Source organism: Onychostoma macrolepis, chromosome 06, assembly GCF_012432095.1.
Source record: "Onychostoma macrolepis isolate SWU-2019 chromosome 06, ASM1243209v1, whole genome shotgun sequence".
Lineage (NCBI taxonomy): Eukaryota > Metazoa > Chordata > Actinopteri > Cypriniformes > Cyprinidae > Onychostoma > Onychostoma macrolepis.
In genome coordinates this window covers 6439586-6462013 of record NC_081160.1, presented here as the reverse complement: position 1 = coordinate 6462013, position 22428 = coordinate 6439586, and the positions used below count along the sequence as shown (strand labels likewise).

General features: G+C 37.9%; 2 protein-coding genes and 3 non-coding genes across 6 annotated transcripts; 4 read left to right on the top strand and 1 right to left on the bottom strand.

Moving 5' to 3' along the window:
• Positions 1-76: 76 nt before the first annotated feature.
• Positions 77-3217, top strand: rpsa (ribosomal protein SA). Its single transcript, XM_058777780.1, has 8 exons — positions 77-188; positions 900-1071; positions 1547-1665; positions 1979-2224; positions 2310-2438; positions 2645-2813; positions 2949-2984; positions 3074-3217. The coding sequence occupies exons 2-8, from the start codon at positions 939-941 to the stop codon at positions 3166-3168; spliced, it is 927 nt and encodes a 308-aa protein (XP_058633763.1). The 5' UTR covers positions 77-188; positions 900-938; the 3' UTR covers positions 3169-3217.
• Positions 677-818, top strand: LOC131543111 (small nucleolar RNA SNORA62/SNORA6 family). Its single transcript, XR_009271850.1, has one exon. It is a non-coding gene; the product is annotated as a small nucleolar RNA SNORA62/SNORA6 family (small nucleolar RNA).
• Positions 1753-1891, top strand: LOC131543113 (small nucleolar RNA SNORA62/SNORA6 family). Its single transcript, XR_009271851.1, has one exon. It is a non-coding gene; the product is annotated as a small nucleolar RNA SNORA62/SNORA6 family (small nucleolar RNA).
• A 4694-nt stretch (positions 3218-7911) lies between the features above and the next one.
• trnar-ccu (transfer RNA arginine (anticodon CCU)) lies at positions 7912-7984 on the bottom strand. The gene has a single exon. It is a non-coding gene; the product is annotated as a tRNA-Arg (tRNA).
• A 141-nt stretch (positions 7985-8125) lies between these two features.
• On the top strand, positions 8126-22166 carry ift56 (intraflagellar transport 56). 2 transcript variants are annotated; one of them, XM_058777804.1, is made up of 18 exons: positions 8126-8612; positions 9751-9897; positions 9963-10055; positions 10227-10341; positions 10807-10856; positions 10952-11097; positions 11310-11481; positions 15072-15249; positions 15341-15396; positions 15699-15806; positions 16936-16989; positions 17112-17175; positions 18070-18158; positions 18240-18323; positions 18404-18473; positions 18687-18793; positions 19054-19187; positions 21706-22166. In XM_058777804.1, the coding sequence occupies exons 1-18, from the start codon at positions 8610-8612 to the stop codon at positions 21815-21817; spliced, it is 1782 nt and encodes a 593-aa protein (XP_058633787.1). In that variant the 5' UTR covers positions 8126-8609; the 3' UTR covers positions 21818-22166. The 2 variants fall into 2 exon arrangements, with proteins under 2 accessions (XP_058633787.1, XP_058633788.1); XM_058777805.1 differs by lacking the exon at positions 15699-15806 and having other exon boundaries at positions 8131-8612.
• Positions 22167-22428: the final 262 nt, after the last annotated feature.

The window sequence follows — 22428 nt, the reverse complement described above, 5'->3', positions numbered from 1 at the left end:
GAAAGTCTCGCGTGTGAAATCCTCCACCGCTAGGGGTAGTATGTTTATTTGATTAGACAGAAGGAATGCAAAGAACAAGAAATCCCTCAGTATGATTGGTGGACACTCGGGTATATAAATCACGTCATTTCCTCATCCCGCCCTCTTTTTGCCGTGAGGTGCAGAACTCCATACGGCGTTGTCTCGTGGTGAGCAGAAATTCTATCATTTTGACGATTTTTAAACGTCTATTTGAGTCGGACTGTGGTGAATAAAGGCCACAATTAACGATATTAATCAAATATCATGTTAAATTTGAAGTTTACTACAGTTCTTTTAAAATACGATGGCCTGAATCGCAACGCGCGAGCACGCACAAGGAAGCGCGTGTTCAGCTAACGTTACAGTCAATGTAGCGCAGTGCTCGAGCTTAAGAACAATTAATACTACAGTATTTATTGGATGTAGCCATCTGACAAAGACGTTTTAATCTGTAAGAGTGTCATTTAATCTGTAAGAGTGTACTCTAGTATAAAATTTACTTTAATACTAGAGTATTTTGATGGACATTAAGTCACCACATACCTTGTAATGTTAATGTTTCGTTTAGTTGATTGGTGAAATAAGTACAATTTCCTGAAGTGTAGCATCTAACGTGCTAATGCTGATACGTGATGGCTCTTCGTTCTGCGAGGATCACGCACACTGTTAAAACCTCGCACTGCTGTCGGTGTTTAGGTGTCGGAAGTGTGCTAAAGTGATTCAGCTGGGTTTTCGCTAACACCAGTAGGGCTGATGCGCCCTATGACTGGGGTTTGATAGCCACCTGAGCTACATTCATCCAATTTTGTTAGAAATACTTATTCCACTTGTCAGGTTCCTCTCGGCTAAGCCATCTATACGCTCGTGTTTCCTTCCAGCTCTCCCACTGAACTCGTTACGCAGGGAAAGTGGTCACGATGTCCGGAGGTCTGGATGTCCTTCAAATGAAGGAGGAGGATGTGCTGAAGTTCCTGGCAGCAGGAACCCATCTGGGAGGAACCAACCTGGACTTCCAGATGGAGCAGTATGTCTACAAGAGAAAGAGTGACGGTAAGAAGTAACAGTTACAGACTAGGGTGATATGGCTGTGATATGCCTATGAAAGGGGGAGGGCTACTGAAGAAAAAATGAAATTGTTAGATGGCTAGATGGTGATTTATCAAATTTAAAAAATCTGTGATTTATTGCCTGTTCACACCAACCTGAATATTTGGTGTGAATATTCACTCCAGTTTTAGCATGCTACTTGGGAGTTTGAACCCAAGTGTGAACATCCTTAAACTATTTCTATTATCAGAATAAGACATCTTTCTTTTTGCCTGAATGCAACAGCAGCATGAGATGATTTGATTAGTTTATATCAAGTTTTGACTAACGTTTTGGTTGTGCAGCATGGTGTGGGGTAACTTTTGGAAATATTTACTTCATCTCAGGGCGTGCTTTAAGAAAATATTGTCAAAGGGGTTTTAGGTGACAAAGTTTAGGAACGCCCATTAAAACTGCTGTGACTTTTGCATTTCTGTAGGCGTGTACATCATCAACCTTAAAAAGACCTGGGAGAAACTGCTGTTGGCTGCTCGTGCCATTGTTGCCATTGAGAATCCAGCTGATGTTTGCGTTATCTCCTCCAGAAACACTGGCCAGGTAATTGACAAACTCTGTGACTGGTTAATGCCAGCAGTATTTGTCTTGTATCCTCAATGAAGAAGAAAATCTAAAGCGCTTTTTAACCAGGCACATTATTAAAACCTGGCACTGCTGTCGGTGTTTGGGTGTCGGAAGTGTGCTAGAGTGACTTGGCCGGGATTTCGCTAACACCATGAGGGTTATACCCCATGACTGGGGTTTGATAGTAACCTGAGCCACAGTGTTTCTAATCATTTACATGCACTAGATTTGTGTGTTAGTATGATTGCTAGTGATTTTAGCGTTAACTCTCACCGTTTCTTCCTGTTAGAGGGCTGTGCTCAAGTTTGCCTCTGCCACTGGCGCGACCACCTTCGCTGGTCGTTTCACTCCTGGAACCTTCACCAATCAGATTCAGGCTGCTTTCAGGGAGCCCCGTCTCCTGATCGTGACAGACCCTCGTGCTGACCACCAGCCGCTGACTGAAGCCTCTTACGTCAACATCCCAACCATTGCACTCTGCAACACAGACTCCCCTCTGAGATACGTCGACATTGCCATTCCATGCAACAACAAGGTACAAAAGAGAAACCAATCTCTTTCTGCAAGTGGTGTTCGTTCGATGTGGTTTTAAGGTTATAAGGTTTTAATTGGTGTTTTAGGGTCCCCACTCTGTGGGTTTGATGTGGTGGATGTTGGCCAGAGAGGTGCTGAGGATGAGGGGCACCATCTCCAGGGAGCATCCATGGGAGGTCATGCCTGATCTGTATTTCTACAGAGATCCTGAGGAGGTATTGATCGGTTTTCTTGTCTGCATATTCAAAATCAGTCCGAGAATTTAACATTTGTTTGTTGAATGATGAATCTGTATCTTCTATGTAATATCCCGTGAAGCTGATAATCATTCAGAATCTGTTCCTATGTTGCATTATACCATCACTTGTTTTGTTGTAAAAAGTGTGCTAATTGTGTCACTGGTTCTCCGCTTTACCTCTAGATTGAGAAGGAAGAGCAGGCTGCTGCTGAGAAGGCTGTTGGTAAGGAGGAGTTCCAGGGAGAATGGACCGCTCCTGTGCCCGACTTCAACCAGCCTGAGGTTGCTGACTGGTCTGAAGGTGTTCAGGTTCCATCTGTGCCCATCCAGCAGTTCCCAGCTGGCATAGAGGGTAGGCTTGCTGCTTGTAGACTTATTTCCCCACATATTATAGTTGGTAAATGCAAAATGCAATTTTGGACATTTAGATCACTATTTCAACTGAATGTGTGGAAAAATTTAACTAATCAACTATTCTGAACTTTAGCTCCTGCCAAACCTGCACCAGCTGAGGTGTTTGCAGGTAAGGTTTTCCTGCCAAGTAGCATAAAATGCACAATACAAAATGTGTGTACCATTTGGTGTAATTTTTTTAATTTCTCTCTTCAACAGAGGACTGGAGTGCTCAGCCTACCACTGAGGATTGGTCTGCTGCTCCCACAGCTCAGGCTGGAGACTGGGGCGGCACCACTGCAGACTGGTCTTAAGAAAAACGTTAACCATACCTGTGAAATCAATAAATTTGGTTGTTTAAAATCTTGTTTCTGATTTTTTTGTTAATTTCTGAATAAGCAATTGGGGCCATAGTGTCCATATTATATTATCAAGTCAAGCTTTTCAGCATCTGTAGTAAAGTAATATTTCTCACCTTTTTTTTTATTTATTTTTTATTTTTTGACTAATTCAAATGGATAGGTAATATGTATGTGATGGCTTAATGAAGGGTTAAGGGCATTGCACACTCAGTCCGAAAACTGTCCAATATCTTCGCACCTTAAAAAATAATTACGACCTCACTGTTATGTCAATCACGTTTACACGCTGCCTCCGAAATTTCCATCCGTCATAAAAAAAAAATAGGATCGGGTTCGTTTTTTTTCATCCGTGGCAAGCATTTTGAGGTTTTGACCGTTCAGAGCCACCATACAAGCGAACGCCAAATTCCAGAATGGCGATTGTCAAGTTCATCCACTTGGTCTCGCAGCACAAAGCACCATAAAGATCCTTGCACACGGAGTTCTCAGAAATTGGTGGGGGTTTTTTAATATGTGGCTCTAGTATCGCTAGCAAGGCATCAAACTGAGTCTCTGACATCCTGAAGTAAACTTAGAATCTCCCGGGTTAATCCTGCTGCTCCTTAAGGAGGGAACTCTCCTTTCTATATCTCAATATTGGATGGACCCAATATTTCTTCTCTTAAGAAGCGAGAAAACAAAATCATCCTCACTGCTTGAAGGCTCCATTTAGTGCTGTTGTTTTCGCAACGGGTTAATTATTACGCATCGGACTCCGTGTGCAAGGTTTCTGTGCGTGATGAATTTTTAGGATAACGCATACGAAAATGTCGTACTCCGTGTGCAGAGACCTTTAATGTAGCCAACCGAGCAGTGTTCTATAATAAACCCTAACTAGGTAATCTATTGCAAACTTGTTTTAAGACGTTTGAATGAGAGATTGCATTGGGTTGCGTTCATTTGTGATTGACCAATCAAATCAGGAAAGAGTTTTATGAGCACGAAATAACTTTCAGTGTTGTGAGAAACATTTCGTTTGTATTATGAGTAATGTTGTGAAGCTTAATTTTGATTGCAATTGAGAATGTTTAGTTTCTTACATTTATATTACATTTAGTCATTTAGCAGATGCTTTTATCCAGAGCGACTTACAAATGTTGACAATGGAAGCAATCAATCAACAGAGCAATGATATACAAGTGCTGTAACAAGTCTTTGGTTTTCAATTATATAAAAAGAAAACAGAATAGAAAACGATTAGAGAAGCTAGTGCTTTTTTTCTAAGAAAACAAGTAGTTTGTAGAGGTTTTTTTTAAAGAATTGAATTAGAAAAGAGAGTGCTAGAGTTAGAGGGTCAAATAAAGATGGAAGAGATGTGTTTTTAGCCGATTCTTGAAGATGGCTAAGGACTCAGCTGCTGGGATTGAGTTGTGCAGGTCATTCCACCAGGAGAGAACATTTAATTTAAAAGTCAGTGAAAGTGATTTTGTGCCTCTTTGGGATGAACGATAAAGTGACATTAAAGGGGTGCAGAGCCAGTGTTTTGTAGGCAAACATTAATGCCTTGAATTTTATGCAAGCAGCTATAGGTAGCCAGTGCAAATTGATAAACTGAAGTGTGCCGTGCATTCTTTTTGTTTCATTAAAGCTTAATCTTGCTGCCACGTTCTGGATTAATTGTAAAGGTTTGATAGAACTGGCTGGAAGACCTGCCGAGAGAGCATTGCAATAGTCCAGCCTGGACAGAACAAGAGCTTGAACAAGTTGTGAAGCAGTTCCGAAAGAAAGGGCCTGATCTTCTTGATGTTGAATAAAGCAAATCTGTAGGACCGGGCAGTTTTAGCAATGTAATCTGAGAAAGTCAGCTGATCACCAATCATAACTCCAAGGTTTCTAGCTGTTTTTGAAGGATTTATGGTTGATGTGCCTAACTGGATGGTGAAATTGTGATGAAACGATGGGTTTGATGAAACCACAAGCAGTTCTGTCTTGGCAAGGTTGAGTTGAAGCTGATGGTCCTTCATCCAGCAAGAAATGTCAGTTAGACAAGCTGAGATGCGAGCAGCTATCATCGGATCATCAGGATGGAATGAGAGGTAGAGTTGAGTGTCATCAGCATAGCAGTGATACGAAAAGCCATGTTTATGAATGACAGTACCTAGTGATGCCATGTAGACAGAGAAGAGAAGTGGTCCAAGAACTGAGTCCTGAGGCACCCCAGTAATTAGATGTTGCGACTTGGACTCAAACCATTGGAGTGCGGTTCCTGAGATGCCCTTTGCCAGTAGGTTTGACAGGAGGATCTGGTAGTTAACCGTAGCAAAAGCAGCAGACAGATCCAGCAAGATAAGTATTGAAGATTTGGAATCCACTCTTGCAAGCCTTAGGGCTTCAACAACTTAGAGCAAGGCAGTCTCGGTTGAATGTCCACTTCTGAAACCAGACTGGTTGCTGTCGAGGAGGTTGTTCTGTGTGAGAAATGCAGAGACTTCATTTCAAGTGGTTTTGCAATGAAAGGAATGAGGGTAACCGATTTGTAGTTCTCTAAAAGAGATGGGTTAAGGGTGGGTTTCTTAAGTAGTGGGGTTATATGGGCCTGTCTAAATGTTGAGGGAAAAACACCAGTGTGAAGGGATGTGTTAACTTTTTTGACTTAATCTTCACCTACTAGAACCCAAGTAGTTATAGTAATAACAATTTCAAACAGTCCTTAAACTTCATTTTCAGTTCAACGTTTTAACACTTGTGTTTCAGATTTGTTCAAATAATCCAGCAGTTTTGGACATTGGTTCGTTAAACAAAAATTTAAGCATGACCAAAATGGTTTTCAGGGTTTCTGTTTTTAAGTCTTAATTTACCCATCCACAAACAAACACACACATGGAGTAGCGGGCAGCCATTTATGCTGCAGCACCCAGCACCTGGGGGTTTGGTTACTTGTTCAAGGGCCTCACATCAGTTGTGGTATTGAGGGTGAAGAGAGCACTAGACATTCACTCCCCCCACCTACAATCCCTGCCAGATGTGAGACTCAAACCCGCAACCTTTGAGTTATAAGTCCAACTCTCTATCCATTAGGCCACAACTGCCCCATTAATTAAGGCCTTAATAAAGTCTTAAATTAGCAGTCTTAAATTCAGAATCAGAAAGCGCTTTATTGCTCTTTATTTATTAATTTGTCTTGGTGTTAGGAGCTTCCAGTTCAGAAAGTACAAACATAGTGCAGACAAATATAAAATAAAGGTAATAAAACACTAATATTAGAGAGAAAAGACAATAAATTATAAATAACAATAGTAATAAAAAAAAAAATACACAGAAAAAGGAAAATGTCCATAGACACAACTGTGAATGTGCATATGTGCAATTTACAGATGAAGGTTTGATGAGTTATTTGCAGATGTGCAATACTGAGGTGTGTTATGTGTTGTTCAGGTGGGATATGGCCTGGGGGGAAAAACTGTTCTTGTGTCTGCTGTTTTGGTGCTCAGTGCTCTGTAGCGCCGGCCAGAGGACAACAGTTCAAAGAGAGAGTGGGCTGGGTGTGAGGGGGTCCAGAGTGATTTTCTTAGCCCTTTTCCTCCAATAATCCTCTCAGCAGTCCTGACTGTCCCCCTGACCGCAGGGTGAATGTGTGAAGTGCAGATCAGAGCAGGTGTCGGGTGTGAGCCTGGCCTTCTCAAATCGACAGTAAAACATATTGAGATCGTCAGTCAATTGTTGATTCTCCACAGACTGTGGGGGTGGTGTCTTATACATGGCAATGTTCTTCTGACCAGTCCATACTGACGCCGGGTCGTTTGCTGAAACTTCTCAGAGTAATTCTTTCCAGCCAGATCTCTTTTGTTAGTCTGTTCCTGGCCTGGTTATACAAGATTTTATCCCCATTTCTGTAAGCATCCTCTTTGGCATGACAAAGCTGTTTGAGTTTCCCTGTAAACCAATGTTTATCATTATTGAATGATAAGAATGTCCTGGTGGGGATGCACATATCCTCACAGAAACTGATTCATAAAGTCATGGTATTAAATGTTGCATATATTGCAAAAAATACATATCTTCCTCAGTATTTTGTTTTCCAACTCAAATATCTAAACATCAAAACATTACATCAATAAACATTTACTGCAAATGTAAATTGAACAAAATAAAATGATTTTATGCTGAAATCAAGAACAAACATCTGTCAATGGGGTTGGGCTTGTTTTCCCTTTGAATTAAGTTGATTTTTCTAAGATCATTGTCAGATATTTGTTCTTGATTTAATCATGAACTCAGTTCATTTTGAGCAATTTAACTTCTGAATTAAATGTATCATGATTTAAGAATCTTCAGACATTTGCGCTAGAAAAGACAAAAATGCTGCAGAGGAACATCACTTTTTACAGTGTGATCAGATGGTACAGTAAAAGTTATTTTCATGTTCTAGTGGTTGGAACTCATTGTCTGCTCCCTAGACATTTACATTTAGAGAACATATTGACATCATTTGTGTTCCTTCAGTTTAATCCTTCAATTTTCTTTGCTTGGTCTTAAAAAGTCATATTTCCCTTCATCAAACTAGTTAAACCCTGGTTTTAGAATCTGAAATGTCTGTCTGGTTTGGCTTGATAACCAGTTTTGCCTTTTGTGTGCATGGACATTATTATTGGTCTATGTACCCATCAAATAATTGTCGTTTTTTTTTTTTGGTTTTAAGGTATAACGAAAACGTTCCACCCCAGATGGGACTCGAACCCACAATCCCTGGCTTAGGAGGCCAGTGCCTTATCCATTAGGCCACTGGGGCATCTGTGGTTTATTTGTAAAAAATATAGTTTAATTATATATAATAAATCGTCATAAAAAAACACAGCATCGCTATATATTTCCTTTAGCATCTCTGATATATTTTATCCATATTTCTATTCATATCACAAGGCAAAGCGCTGAGTATGAACAAAGTGCTTTTCAAGGAGGATAGTCTTTGTTATGAATCATATCACGTGGCGGCCATTTGTCACTGATCTGGTTGCTTAGCAACATCGTGATGCCGAGCCGCTAAACATGGCAGTCGAGATTAGCAAGGCAACATTACACACAACATGACGAGCACATTTATGCACGCTCTGCGTTAATATCTAGAATTTGATTTAATTCAGGAGGTAGGATCGTTTGCTTTAGAACAAAAGATCTGATTAACATCTCGTACGCACACCTAAACATAGTCGTTTAGCAAGTTTGCTAGCTAGTAGCCTATCTGGCTAGTTCACTAGAAATACTGTTCCTGGATTAACGGACATCTAAATCGGTTCTGTTTGCAGATCTAGTGATTCCTCTTATAGGCTTTACGGTGATCAGAGTGTTAGTAATGACTGGCTAATTTTAGGCTAGTTTCAGGATTGTGTGTTCGTGCACAGTAAAGCATCATCACCATGGTGAGTATCACCAACTATGATTTCTACTGATTTTTTTTTTTTTTTTGGTTAGTTAGTTATAAAGTTCACAATAATAAAATGTCCCGAGCAAACAAGCATAATTGTTTTTTGGTGTAGGCATCAATATATGAATTCAAGAACGTAAAAAAATGTGCTTATTTTAAATTTAACTTTTTGAACCATATCTTGTAACTTTATTTATTCCTAGTTTTAATTATTATAGTAACTAAACTAAATTCATCTTAGGGCTCCTTTGTTATTGTATCTAGCTAACCATCTAAAATAGACTCTGCTAATATTAGTCACCCTCACTATTTGTTCTCTATAAAAATATTTAGTCTGCAACAATAGTCTCGCCTAGTCAGGTAAATTCTTGTGCTGCACGCGATAGGATAGGATTGTACTTTTTAATGATCTCCTGAGAAATTAAGACATTGCAGCAGTAAACATCACAGTCACAGGAAAAGTTCTTGTAAGAACCAATAGGGAATTAAAGGGAAATACAAGACAAAAATATACTAAACACTACTGTTAAAACGTTTGGGGTCAGTAAGATTTTTCTAAAAAAAAAAAAAAAAATCTTTCAGCAAGGATGCATTAAACTTATTAAAAGTGACAGTAAAGACATTTATAATGTTACAAAAAATCAACATTGATAAAAGTTTCTTGAGCAGCAAATCAGCATATTAGAATGATTTCTGAAGGACCATGACTGGAGTAATGATGCTGAACATATTGATTTTGATCATATTTAACTATTTTTAATTTATCAAAATGCATTTCGATAAAATAAATGCAGACTTGGTGATCCTAAAAAAAATAAATCTTTTGAACAGTACTAGTACGGTATATAATAATATAGTATATGTACCCTCTGATAAATGCAATAAATTACTTTAAAAACACTCACTTTATGCAAAGATAAGCTGCAGTGTAAGGGTAATGTAAAAAGGATTGTGCAAATGTTATCTGAAATAGCCAATGATAAAGCGTGCATGAAATATTACATATACTTAGGATGAAATAAGTACATATTACAGATGCATAATTACAACCCGGAGTAAAAAATATATATGTATGTGAATTTTTCGGAAGTCTTGTACATCCTGATAGCAGCAATCTTGTTTCTGTTCTGAAGCTCTTGTCTCGGATGAAACCAGCTGTGGGCGGTGAAGCGTCCACCAACTCTAATGAGAAGAAAAGGAAAAATAAAACCAAAAAGACTCCAAGACTTGAAGATTATCTAAACCAAAGAGACTATCTAGGAGCCCTGACACTATTAGAGGTACAAAAACAAACACATAAGACCTAAGATTACAACTCTGTGATATTTACTCTCTGTAATGTCAGTTTCAGCGTAGTGGTGGGGTGTCAGTGGAGCATGCAGACCTTTGGATTGGCTACTGTGCCTTTCATCTGGGAGACCACAAGAGAGCAATGGAGGTTAGTGAAAGAGATGTTAGATTCTGCAGACACACCAGGATGTCGGATGCTGTCAGTTTATGCTTGACTAGAGGATGAATCACCTTTAGAGAGCGAGGCAGTGTGACATTATGACTGATTGTCATTTGAAATTAGTTGTATGTAACATGAAATATCGCTACATATTTTCAGGAGTACAAAGCTCTCACTTTGAGGCCCGAGTGTCCAGTGGATGTTTGGGTAAATCTGGGCTGTTCACTCTTTTTCCTGGGGCTTTATAAAGAGGCTGAGGAGGCAGCATTAAAAGGTTTGTCTTTGCATACTGTACACTACTGTCAAAGGTTTTGGGGTCTGTAAGATGATTTTGAAAGAAGTCTCTTATGCTCACCAAGGCTGTATTTATTTAAAAAATACAGCAAAATCTGTAATATTCTAACAATTTAACTATTTTTTATTTTAAAATATTTTAAAATATAAATTATTCCTGTGATGGTAAAGCTTAATTTTCAGCATCATTACTGCAGTCTTCAGTGTCACGTGAACCTACAGAAATCATTCTGATATGCTGATTTTGGTGCCTAAGTTACATTACTTATTATTATCAGTGTTGAAAACAATGCTACATAATATTTTTATGGAAGCTGTGATACATTTTGTCAGGATTCTTTTATAAATAGTAAAAAAAAAAAAAATTCAAAAAACAGCATTTATGAGAAATATATACTTTTTTTCAGCACATCATCCAAAAATTATAACATGCTGTCTTTTTCAGGGCCAAAAACTCAGCTTCAGAATCGCCTGCTCTTTCATTTAGCTCATAAGGTCAGTTTTTCATAATATTTCATGCCCTGCTGGACATTATTATGGTAGTGCATCAGATGATAATGATATTATCTGCTTTGTTCTTCTCTGTGAAGTTCAATGATGAAAAGAAGCTGATGGGTTTCCATCAGAACCTGGAGGACGTGACTGAGGATCAGCTGAGCTTGGCTTCTATTCATTATATGCGCTCTCATTACCAAGAGGCTATTGATATCTACAAACGCATCTTACTGCAGAACAGGTGCTTCAGAACTACATCATGATACATATGAACCAGAACCTCTGCGAAGCCTTACAATGCATTTGTACGATAATATAATAATATTAAAAATTTGAATTTTAGTTAAACATTTTTGCTGTTAATTCTGTCTTTAATATATGGAATGTCCTCACATTCTTTGTTCAGCACAACATAAATATTGACAAATGTTTTGTGTCTCTCCAACTCTGCAGAGACTTTCTGGCCCTGAATGTGTATGTGGCTTTGTGTTACTATAAGCTGGATTACTATGACGTGTCTCAGGAGGTGTTGGCCGTGTATCTGCAGAGTATTCCTGACTCTACTATTGCCCTCAACCTCAAAGCTTGCAACCACTTCAGACTCTACAATGGCAAAGCTGCCGAGGTCAGTTTCTTTACCATGTTTTGTAGTGTACACAAGATGAACGCTGATGATTATGATCCTAAACACAACATTAATTGTACACTACTGTTTAAAAGTTTGGGATAAGTAACTTTTTTTAAAAGTCTATCATGCTCACCAAGGCTGGATTTTAGGGATGCTCATTTTGGTTAATTTTCCTGACCGACAACCGCTGCTCGTTAACCGAACATTAACTGTTAATTGATAAAATTAGAATAATAAATTACGATTAAATAAAAATCTGTGATGACACATAAAAATTCAAACAAATATTTTATTTTAACATACAAACAGCAGTATACAGACCATTACCTGGATTCACACATCCTCAAATTATCACGCACCAGCAGCGCTTCTGAGAACAGAGAAAATCTAAATAAAATAATAGAAATAAAAAAGAATAAAATAAATAGGCCTACACTAAGTATATATATAAATTAAATAATTATCTAATTAACATGATAAAACTAAAACACACACTGAATCCTTCAATGCGCTTTGAAGAACGGTACCAGTCTTGTTCTTCACGTCAGACATAAAAATTTATAGCACGCATAACGTTACCTCACCTCAGTGTTTTTTTTTTTAAAGGGGTCATATGACGTGGGAAATATAACAAAATAACTAAAATATAATAAAATACCTAACTACATAATACTACTATTGTTAGAAATTGCAACAAAATTAAAATAGAAATCTAAACTTTTGAACTGTAGGTTTCGTCTGGTCAGAGGAGAACTGGCCCCCCGACTGAGCCTGGTTTCTCCCAAGGTTTTTTTTCCTCCATTCTGTTTCAGAGGGAGTTTTGGTTCCTTGCCGCTGTCGCCTCTGGCTTGCTCAGTTGGGGACACTTAATTTCTAGCGATTATCGCCGATTTGATTGCACAGATAATATTTAAACTAAACTGAGCTAGACAATGACATCTCTGAATTCAATAATGAAATGCCTTTAACTGAAAATTGAAAATTGAGTGTTTAATCTTATCATTATACATTACTGACACTCTATCCTCTAATTTGATACTGTCAAGTGCTTTGACACAATCTGTATTGTTAAAAGCGCTATATAAATAAAGGTGACTTGACTTGACGTTGCTAAAAAGAACATTATTTTGTGTATTTGGTGTAATGCAATGTGTTTATGCAATTTAAGGTTAAAAAATACATTATTTTCCACATACTGTACATTATTGTTGCCCCTCTATGCCCCGCCTTTCTGATATGCGCCAAATTTTTACAAAGCTCATCGTTCTGAGAAGCGAGGAGTGCTCTGATTGGCCAGTTATCCAGTTATCACGTTTTGCATCTCTCCTTTGTCTGACACACCCATTTCAGGTCTTGGAGTCTCTACTAATGAACTGATGATCTGAATCAGGTGTGTTTGATTTAAGGAGACATGGAAAACATGCAGTGTTGGGGGGCCTCCAGGATTGTGGTTGGGAACCACTGACTTATACTGTCGTTTTAGGCATGGTGTTGCATCGCGCCCCGTAAATATTACCATGTCTGCATTTGTGAACGGAGAAATGACAAACAACAAGCACTACTCTACACAGCTCAAAACTCGCGTTTGAATCATCTGTGGTAAATTCTTTAAATAAGAAAACATACTTACAGGCTGTGAGTCAGAAGCGCCAGACTGTCCTTGCAAAGTTGGAATTGCCCCACTTTATAGAAACAGCCTTTGAGCAAAGCTGACATTGTAGGCTACTCTTCCAGGTTCAGGAAATAGTCCTCCGTAAAATGCGCTGCACACACTCTAATATTTGGGTTGAACTGTTCTGGAACAGTGTTGTAAATACAACTTAACCACTGATTTCTAGTTGTGTCCTCTTTTGGAAGCCCAAACAAAGTACTTTCGCTTTCACAACAAAACACAGCATCTCCACGACATGGCGCCGGCGGCAGCAACAATACTACAGCGAGAATAATAGTTCCGCCTTCTTTTTTTGCGTATACGTTTGGGCGGTATTTGCAAATCTTCCCACACCGTGACGTAGACATGTGGGGACGTTTAAATGAGCCATTTTGGGGGATGTGGTCGATTCTTAACTTTTATAAAAAATATCTCTTTTGTTTTGAGACTTTAGTCTTTGCGACTTCAGGGATCTTATCTATGCACAAACAGCTTGTAACACTCCAAAGAGAAAGGAAAACTTGAAATCGCATCATATGACTGCCTGTTAACTGTTAGACCCGCGGCAAAAATCATTATTACAAAAATCCCATCAATTTGCGGTTCGGGACTTTTCATCCAGTGGTCATATGTTTCTATCCACAGCGTGTTTTTGCAGCGTTGAGCAATATAGCTAATCACAGACATATCTGTTGATTTCAGTAACACAGTGGCCAATCAGAGGTGGTTAAATTACAATCCTTTCACCACCCAAAATTCCGTTGTTCTGTTCAGAACATGTTCGTGAACACTCTCATTAAAACAAGTGTAGACATGATGTAAATAAGAGATTAACTGCACAGTGTAAAGCTTCTTTTATTACTTCTTATTAACTTTCTGAGGTCACGATGAACTACAGTAAGTGACAGCTTTCCAGTGATTGTAAGGGCAGTGTCCATTGTGCACTTTCTAGGCTATAATCCATTCAGAAGTTGAATACATTCACTCACGGATTCACTCTCTGATAACTATTTATGATTTATCCAAAATTGTCACTTGCCATTGTGTTGCATATTCTACATCAGTTAACTTAGTGAAGGTGAAGCAGGTGCTTGCTCAGCAAAATATGTCTGTATAGCCACGCTGCACGTGTCGACACGTGCCTGTGAGTAAACAAATAACTTATGCATAACATTATTTTTTCTTTCACCATGCAGCAAACATGAAAAAAAAATATTAATCATATTAATCGGTTAAATTTCTTACTGTCGGTTAACGGATAAACGGTCAATATGAGCATCCTTCCTGCATTTATTTGATCAAAAATACAGTAAAAACAGTAATTGTGTGAAGTAATATTAAAATTTCAAACATCTGTTTTCTATTGCAATGTATTTTAAAATGTAATTTTTTCCTGTGATGCTAAGCATAATTTGTAATAGTTTTCAGTGTCACACGATCCTTCAGAAATAATTCTAATAGGCTGATTTGCTGTTCAAGAAACTTCCTATTATTATCAATGTTGAAAACAACTGTGCTGCTTAATATTTTTTATAGAATTAGGATTCTTTGCTCAATAGAATGTTGAAAAGAACAGCTTTTATTTTAAGTTTTTTTTGTGTAACAGTGCAAATGTTTTACTGTCATTTTTGATCAATTAAATGGGTCCTTGCTAAATGAATATATGAATTATTTTAATAAAAAAAATTTACTAACACCAGACATTTGAATGGTAGTGCATTTCTGAATGAAAAATAATAATAATGTAGGATTATGAAATGTGATAACGAAATGTAAAACAAACGATGTTATGCTAGTTTCAGGTTGTTTCAGATGAAACATTAACTAACTCATTTGTTCAGCTGGGACATTTACTAAGAAATAAAATGCATTTAAGTAAAATGCATGTGTATTGATTTCTTTAATTAACATTTTTTTGTCCCTCTTGACTCTTTAGACGGAATTGAAGAACCTGATAGATATCTCATCCAGCTCATTTCAGTTTGCTAAAGAGCTCATTCAGCACAATCTGGTTGTGTTTCGTGGGGGTGATGGGGCCTTGCAGGTTTTACCTCCTCTGATTGATGTCATATCAGAGGCCAGACTCAACCTGGTCATCTACTATCTCAGACAAGGTATGTCGATCTGGCATAGCCTCTTGTCTTTAGCAGATACAGTGAGCCTGGCTTATCAGGTTTGTTATTAACTTTGCCATCTCACATTTAGATGACATTCAGGAAGCCTACAAACTAATCAAAGACCTTGAGCCCACCACACCCCAGGTATTTAGTCCACCCTAATGCTTATTTCTCCTTTTTTACTCTTTTTATTTACTGTCAGTCAGTGACTGGATTAGAGTTGATAAGTGATTATAATGGGCCCTATTCTAAACGCATGGTCTAAAGTGCACAGCGCAGGTGCACTTAGGGCGTGTCCGAATCCACTTTTGCTAGTTTAAAGACGGGAAAAACGGTCGGTGCACCCGGCGCATGGTCCAAAAGAGTTGTCCCTATTCTCTTAATGAGTAATGGGTGTGTTTTGGGCATAACGTGCAATAAACCAATCATCTCCCATTCTCTTTAAGAGCGAGTTGCACTCGCGCCATGGCGGATTCGCTATTTACACGGCGGAATTTGCAAGAGCAAAGACTGAACGCATCTCCAGAGAGGAAACGGAGCTGTTCGTGCGTGAGGTAGCCTAATTCTTATGCATGTAATGACTAGTGCTGTGATCGATACGACGATGTATCGTCACAGAGATTTTGATAACTTTTTTGAAATGCGCTTTTCTGGATTCTTTTGTTGTTATTCTGTCTCTCACTGTTAAAATAAACCTACCATTAAAATTATAGACTGATCATTTCTTTGTCAGTGTGCAAACGTACAAATTCAGCAGGGGATCAAATAATTTTTTCCCCACTGTATATTGTACTGTGGTACAGTTATGGAGGCCCTGCAGAGGTCAAGTGCCTGTTCTGGCAGTAGTTAGCAACAGCCCTATGGTATGCAGTGTTTAATAAACCGCTGTTTTACTAAATTCTTCTGAGGTGAAATTCAGTGCAGTCCTGTATCGTGATATGTATCGTATCGTGGCCTCTGTATCGTGATACGTATCGTGACTTTGCTGGTGATACACAGCCCTAGTAATGACTATCAATTATGACATGTAGGCATTTTTATATTTATGTAGCCTACATAAAAATAATCTTTTACATTGTAATCCTTTCATTTTTAATATTTGGCATGTTTGTGTACTGCTGCGCGTCCCTGTGTATGTAATAAGCAGAGTGTACACACATTGTGGACCCGCCTATAGGCGCATATTACTAAAGCGCTCTTTAAATAACCATTAACTTTAGACCAGGTTTTAGTTGGTCAATGGCGCAGTCTATTTCATTTGCCTCGAAATAGCAATGTGCCAACAATGTGCCTGAACACACCTCGTTTTCAGACCAGCACGCCCATGAGCGCACAAATGGGCGCAAATGCATTTGCTATTTAAACAACGTGGCGCAGGACGTGATATGATAACTGGGAAATGATAACTGCGTCGGGCTGAAACTAGCTAAGAATACTTGAGTCGCGCTTGGCGCCGCATTGCACCAGATATATGATAGGGCCCAATGTGTTTTATCTGCTGGTATGGGATGTGATCATCTTGGTAGTACCAGCATTAATGGACTGACAATTATAAACTCATCAAATCATATTTTCCACCATATATAACCATTTTCCATAATTTTTCTGCCTCACATGAAAATTCATGTCTAAAATAAATTTTGGTGTCCAGTGATAACATTTATCCTGTGGTGTCATTCACAGGAATATATTCTGAAGGGGGTGGTGAATGCTGCTTTGGGACAAGATATCGGATCGGTTCGTGATGTTTATTCATATCAGATAACAGTATTTCCTCTCAAAGCCTTTGCGCATGTTTTCCTAAAGTTTTCCCAAATCTGTGTTCACTTACCTTGTTATATGTTTGTGTATTTTTACAGAGGGACCATTTAAAAATTGCCCAGCAGTTTTTCCAGTTGGTTGGAGGCTCAGCCAGTGAATGCGGTAACATCATTGTTTAGGCTAACAATAACAATATTAGCGCTGGTTCAGCAGCCGGGCCCCTGTGCTGTATGGAATGGAGCCAGTGACAGAGTTTGTTTTCTTGGCACAAACTATGCCTCATCCTAGACTGAAAATGCCTCTCAGTTATATGTCCTTTCTATTTTACTGCTAAATTTAATTTACACCTAGCATGGTAAAAATGAAATATTATTTTATGAATACATTTTATAATTAATTTTTAAATTAAAATGGTGTTTGTCCCTAATGTAGGAATGCAAAATCGTCATTTTGAATCCAAAATTGGCCATTTGTGAGATTCATTTTAAAACGATGAATGCTTGAAGCGTGGCACTGTGTTCATTTACACGCAAGCAGCTGATGTTTTCAGTGTCTCCGAGCGGCTCGGTTTGCAGTAACTGCTGCACCGCACAAACTTCATCATCCCAAATTTGTTATGAGAATTTGTTGTCAACAAAAGAGAAGCTTTGAGGTCTATCCCTTTATTGTTGTTTTCTGCAAAAATAAAAGCTCTGTGGTTTAACGCTTGACAGGAGAGAAATTAGGACGAACATGAGTATCAGTACTGCAATTTTACTGTTGTTCTGTAAAATAAAATAAAATAAGATTGTTCCTATTTTTGTCTAGTTGCCTAAAAAAATAATAAATACATAATTAATCTCTGTGGTCATCAAATAGCTTTATTTTCTCAAGTTGTTTTTTAATTAGGCATTTGTCAAGTGTTCATTTCTTACCTGGTGGAGTTATTTATTTACTTATTAAACTACATGGCACTAAATAAATTGTAAGTTTTGTACATTAGTTTCACTGAGAATGCATTTCCCTTTGCCCTAGACATGCAATGATCTATTTTCTGTTGTTTTTTTTTCTTATAAGACACAATACCTGGCAGGCAGTGTATGGCCTCCTGTTTCTTCTTGCTGAAACAGTTTGAGGATGTGCTTATATATCTCAACTCAGTCAAGGTAATACACATATCAGTGTTTGGACTGGAAGCAGAAGCATTAAAAACATCAGCATCAAATATCTATCTTGCTTCCCTGCAGAGTTACTTCTACAACGACGACACATTCAACTTTAACTACGCTCAGGCCAAGGCTGCTTTGGGAAACTACAAGGAGGCTGAAGAGGTACAGAACAACCGTGGTTCAGTAAATATGATTTAGGAACCATCTGCAAGTATGACTAAATCTGAATTTAATGTGAACAGGTGTTCCTGCTCATCCAGAATGAGAAGATCAAGAATGATTACGTTTACCTGAGCTGGTTGGCACGCTGCTGTAGGTTCTCCTATATATCTTTGAAAGTTTTGAACCATGGCCAACAGATCTCCTGTTCTGGGCTAGTGAAATTCAGTTTTGACTTTAATGAAGATGAAAGACTGGAATGGCCTTTGGAAGCGTCTTTTACACGTCAACTCTTTTTGATTAGTCATTTCTGTATACGCATGAGACCTCTCACTGTCTGATGTCATCCTCCCTCTTCTGTTCTAGACATTATGAATCAGAAGGCTCGACAGGCCTGGGAGCTGTATCTGAGACTGGAAACCTCATCTGACCCTTTCAGCCTCCTGCAGCTCATCGCAAATGACTGCTACAAGGTGCAGATTCTGATTTAGCCAGTCGTGACTATAAACAATTCATTCATATATAAGCTGGTTACTAATTGCGTTTTAATAAAGGCTGTAAAGGCAGTGTGTTAAAACAGTAAAGTGCTAGCCATAGTGAGATATTTGTTCAGCCCACATAAGTTTGTGGCTGTTGTTTCTACTGCCCAGTTTCTGCTTGTTGTGTCCCCCACAAGGTTTTCTTCTGAAGGTTTCACTAGATTATTTATATTTATTCCATGACCTCTTTTCAGATGGGGCAGTTCTATTATGCAGCTAAAGCATTTGATGCTCTAGAGAGACTGGATCAAAACCCTGAGTACTGGGAGGGGAAGCGTGGAGCATGTGTCGGGATCTTCCAGCTCATACTGGCAGGCCGAGAGTCCAGGTATGAACCAATGACACGTTTGAGGAATGAGGTGTTAAATGCAATTTAAAAGCCATTAGTATTTGATTCAGATTATTACACTAAAATCTTATTAGAATCTTATTAGATCTACATTTAATCCAGTAAAGCCTGACATACAGTCATGTCCAAAAATATCGGCACCCTTGCAATTCTGTCAGAAAATGCAACACCTCTCTCAGAAAATTGTTCCAATTGCAAATGTTTTGGTATTCACATGCTTATTGTTTTTGTTTGCACTGCAACAACACAAAAAAACAGAAGAAAAGTCAAACTTGATAAAATTTCACACAGAACTCAAAAATGAACTGGACAAAATTATTGGCACCTTGTAAAAATGTAAGAAATAATTACTTTTCAAGCATGTGATGCTCCTGTAATTTGTATTTAGACACACCTGTGGCAAGTAACAGGTGCGGGCAATTTAGTAATCACACTTGCAACCAGTTAGAATGGAGAAAAGTTGACTCAACCTTTGTGTTGTGTGTCACATTGAGCATGGAGAAAAGAAAGAAGTGTAAAGAGTTGTCTGTGGATTTGAGAGAAAAAATTGTGGGAAAACATGGACAATCTCAACGCTACAAGTCCATCCCCAGAGATCTTAATGTTCCTGTGTCCACCGTGCACAATATCATCAAGAGGTTTACAGCCCATGGCACTGTAGCTAACCTCCCTGGACCTGGACGGAAGAGCAAAATTAATGAAAAATTACAACGAAGGATTGTTCAAATGGTGGATAAAGACCCCCAATTAACTTTCAAACACTATCCGTCGCCATCTGAATGAAAAGGGACGCTATGGTAGGAGACTCAGGAGGACACCACTGCTGACACAAAGGCATAAAAAAACCAAAACTCATGTGACAAAACCACAATCCTTCTGGGAGAACGTACTGTGGACAGATGAGACAAAAGTAGAGCTATTTGGTAAAGGACATCATGGCACTGTTTACAGAAAAAGAAATGAGGCCTTCAAAGAAAAGAACACAGTCCCTTCAGTCAAACATGGTGGAGGTTCAAAGATGTTTTGGGGTTGCTTTGCTGCTTCTGGCACTGGATGCCTTGACTGTGTGAACGGTATCATGAAATCTGATGATTACCAAAGAACGTAGTGTCCAGTGTCAGAAAGCTGCGTCTCCACCAGAGGTCATGGGTCTTCCAGCAGGACAATGACCCGAAACACACTTCAAAAAGCACTCAGAAATGGTTACAAACAAAGCGCTGGAGAGTTCTGAAATGGCCAGCAATGAGTCCAGATCTGAATCCCATAGAACACCTGTGGAGAGATCTCAAAACAGCAGTTGGGAGAAGGCATCCTTCAAATCTGAATGACCTGGAGCAGTTTACAAAAGAAGAGTGGTCCAAAATTCCAGTAGAGAGGTGTAAGAAACTCATTCATGGTTACAGGAAGCGAATGATTTTAGTTATTTTTTTAAGGGGGTGCTACCAAATATTAAGTTAAGGGTGCCAATAATTTTGTCCAGTGCATTTTTTGGGTTCTGTGTGGAATTGTATCAGATTTGACTTTTCTTCTCGTTTTTTTTTTGTGTTGTTCCAATGCAAAAAAAAACCCCAAAAAACATGTGAATACCAAAACATTTGCAACTGCAACAATTTTCTAAGAGAAGTGTTGCATTTTCTGACAGAATTGCAAGGGTGCCGATATTTTTGGCCATGACTGTAGGAAATAATAGTCATATATATATATATATATATATATATATATATATATATATATATATATATATATATATATATATTTTTTAAATGGAATAGTTTATTGAACCTTTAAACCATTATTTTTTATTTCATGTGTTTTTCTGGGAATCATATTTAATACATCATCCTTTTATGGCTTATTTAGTATGATATAGTAAGAATATGGAAGTCGCACTAGAGGAGAAGAAAAACACCTGTTTATTAAGGCTCAAGCTGAGCGAAAATATGCAATTTGGTATAGTTGCTGATATTTATAGGCCAAAAAGATGACATTCTGATAGCTTTTAATTGCGGGGCAAAACATACAAAACTATGCAATACATTCATGACTGAGAAATGAACAAATAAACATCCTCAAAAGCCTGATGTATCATATTTGTACTCATTTTTTATAAAAAATTTGTACTCAAGTTTTTATAAAAATGATTTAGATTTTAGAGCAAAAAGACATGTCTACCACAACCTGAAGGTTGGACAGTTTTAGAAATATACCTTTTTTACTTGCTTAAAAGAGTATAAACTATGAGATGACAAAGGCTTGTAGTTGACTGTGTACAACAGGTTTATCAGCAAAGTTTTGATCAATTTGATAATATAGGGGCCGTAGAAATTTATTTATCAAATATGATGTAGTTGGCTTTAAAGAGAGAAAATACTTAGCTCAACCAAGTTTTGTAAAATTCTGTTAAATCGTCTTTAACTCTCAAGAGAATGAGTTTTTGACCTCTGTTCATGTTTTCTATGTTTATATATATAATTTTTTTTGCTTTGTTTGTTTTCAGAGAGACGCTGAAGGAGGTTTTGCCAATGTTGAGGAGCACTGGAAACCCACAAGTTGAGTACATCATCCGCATCATGAAGAAATGGGCCAAAGACAACAGAGTGGCTCTCTGATCGCATTTACAAATTTGCCAACACACTGCAGTAGTCAATCTTGGACATTTATGTTATTTATTTTACTTTTTTTGTATGGTATCCTTATGGTTGTTTATCTGACAACAAAATTTGTGATGAGTACAACAGTTCAGATACATCTTAGAAAGAAAACAAAATCTCATGCTCTTATAAAGCTACAATAAGTACAGCCACACTAAAAAATTTACTTAATGTTTATTACATTATATCTTTTTTAATATTTGCAGTTGTCAGAAAGAGAAAACTATATTTACAATATATCCATGTCAGTGAATGTTTTCTGTGAGATGGACAATGCAACAAATAAAGTTTATATCTTTTCATACTTGAGGCAACATAAGCCTTTATTGTTTTGTCTTGGGAACAGTAAATGTCTTCTTTTAACAGGTTTTATAAAATATTTACAGTTATATACAGTGCTATGAAGATTCATCTGTGTTATAGTTATCTAGCTCAGGGATGATATTTGTACACCTTGGGAACCAGTGATATCAATGACTAAGGCAACTAAATTGATTCAGAACAGGCTGTGACAACCTAACAGAAAAGATTAGAAAAATTAATATGTTACCGCTTTAAAAAAATAAAAA

What these genes read in the sequence shown, in the direction of transcription:
- rpsa (XM_058777780.1), top strand. Translation starts at nt 939, where the DNA reads ATGTCCGGAGGTCTGGATGTCCTTCAAATGAAGGAGGAGGATGTGCTG. An exon ending in CCATTCCATGCAACAACAAG is followed by an intron (nt 2,225 to 2,309) that starts GTACAAAAGAGA and finishes TTGGTGTTTTAG; the next exon opens with GGTCCCCACTCTGTGGGTTT. An exon ending in GTTCCCAGCTGGCATAGAGG is followed by an intron (nt 2,814 to 2,948) that starts GTAGGCTTGCTG and finishes TCTGAACTTTAG; the next exon opens with CTCCTGCCAAACCTGCACCA.
- ift56 (XM_058777804.1), top strand. An exon ending in TCTTTCATTTAGCTCATAAG is followed by an intron (nt 10,857 to 10,951) that starts GTCAGTTTTTCA and finishes TTCTCTGTGAAG; the next exon opens with TTCAATGATGAAAAGAAGCT. An exon ending in CGCATCTTACTGCAGAACAG is followed by an intron (nt 11,098 to 11,309) that starts GTGCTTCAGAAC and finishes CCAACTCTGCAG; the next exon opens with AGACTTTCTGGCCCTGAATG.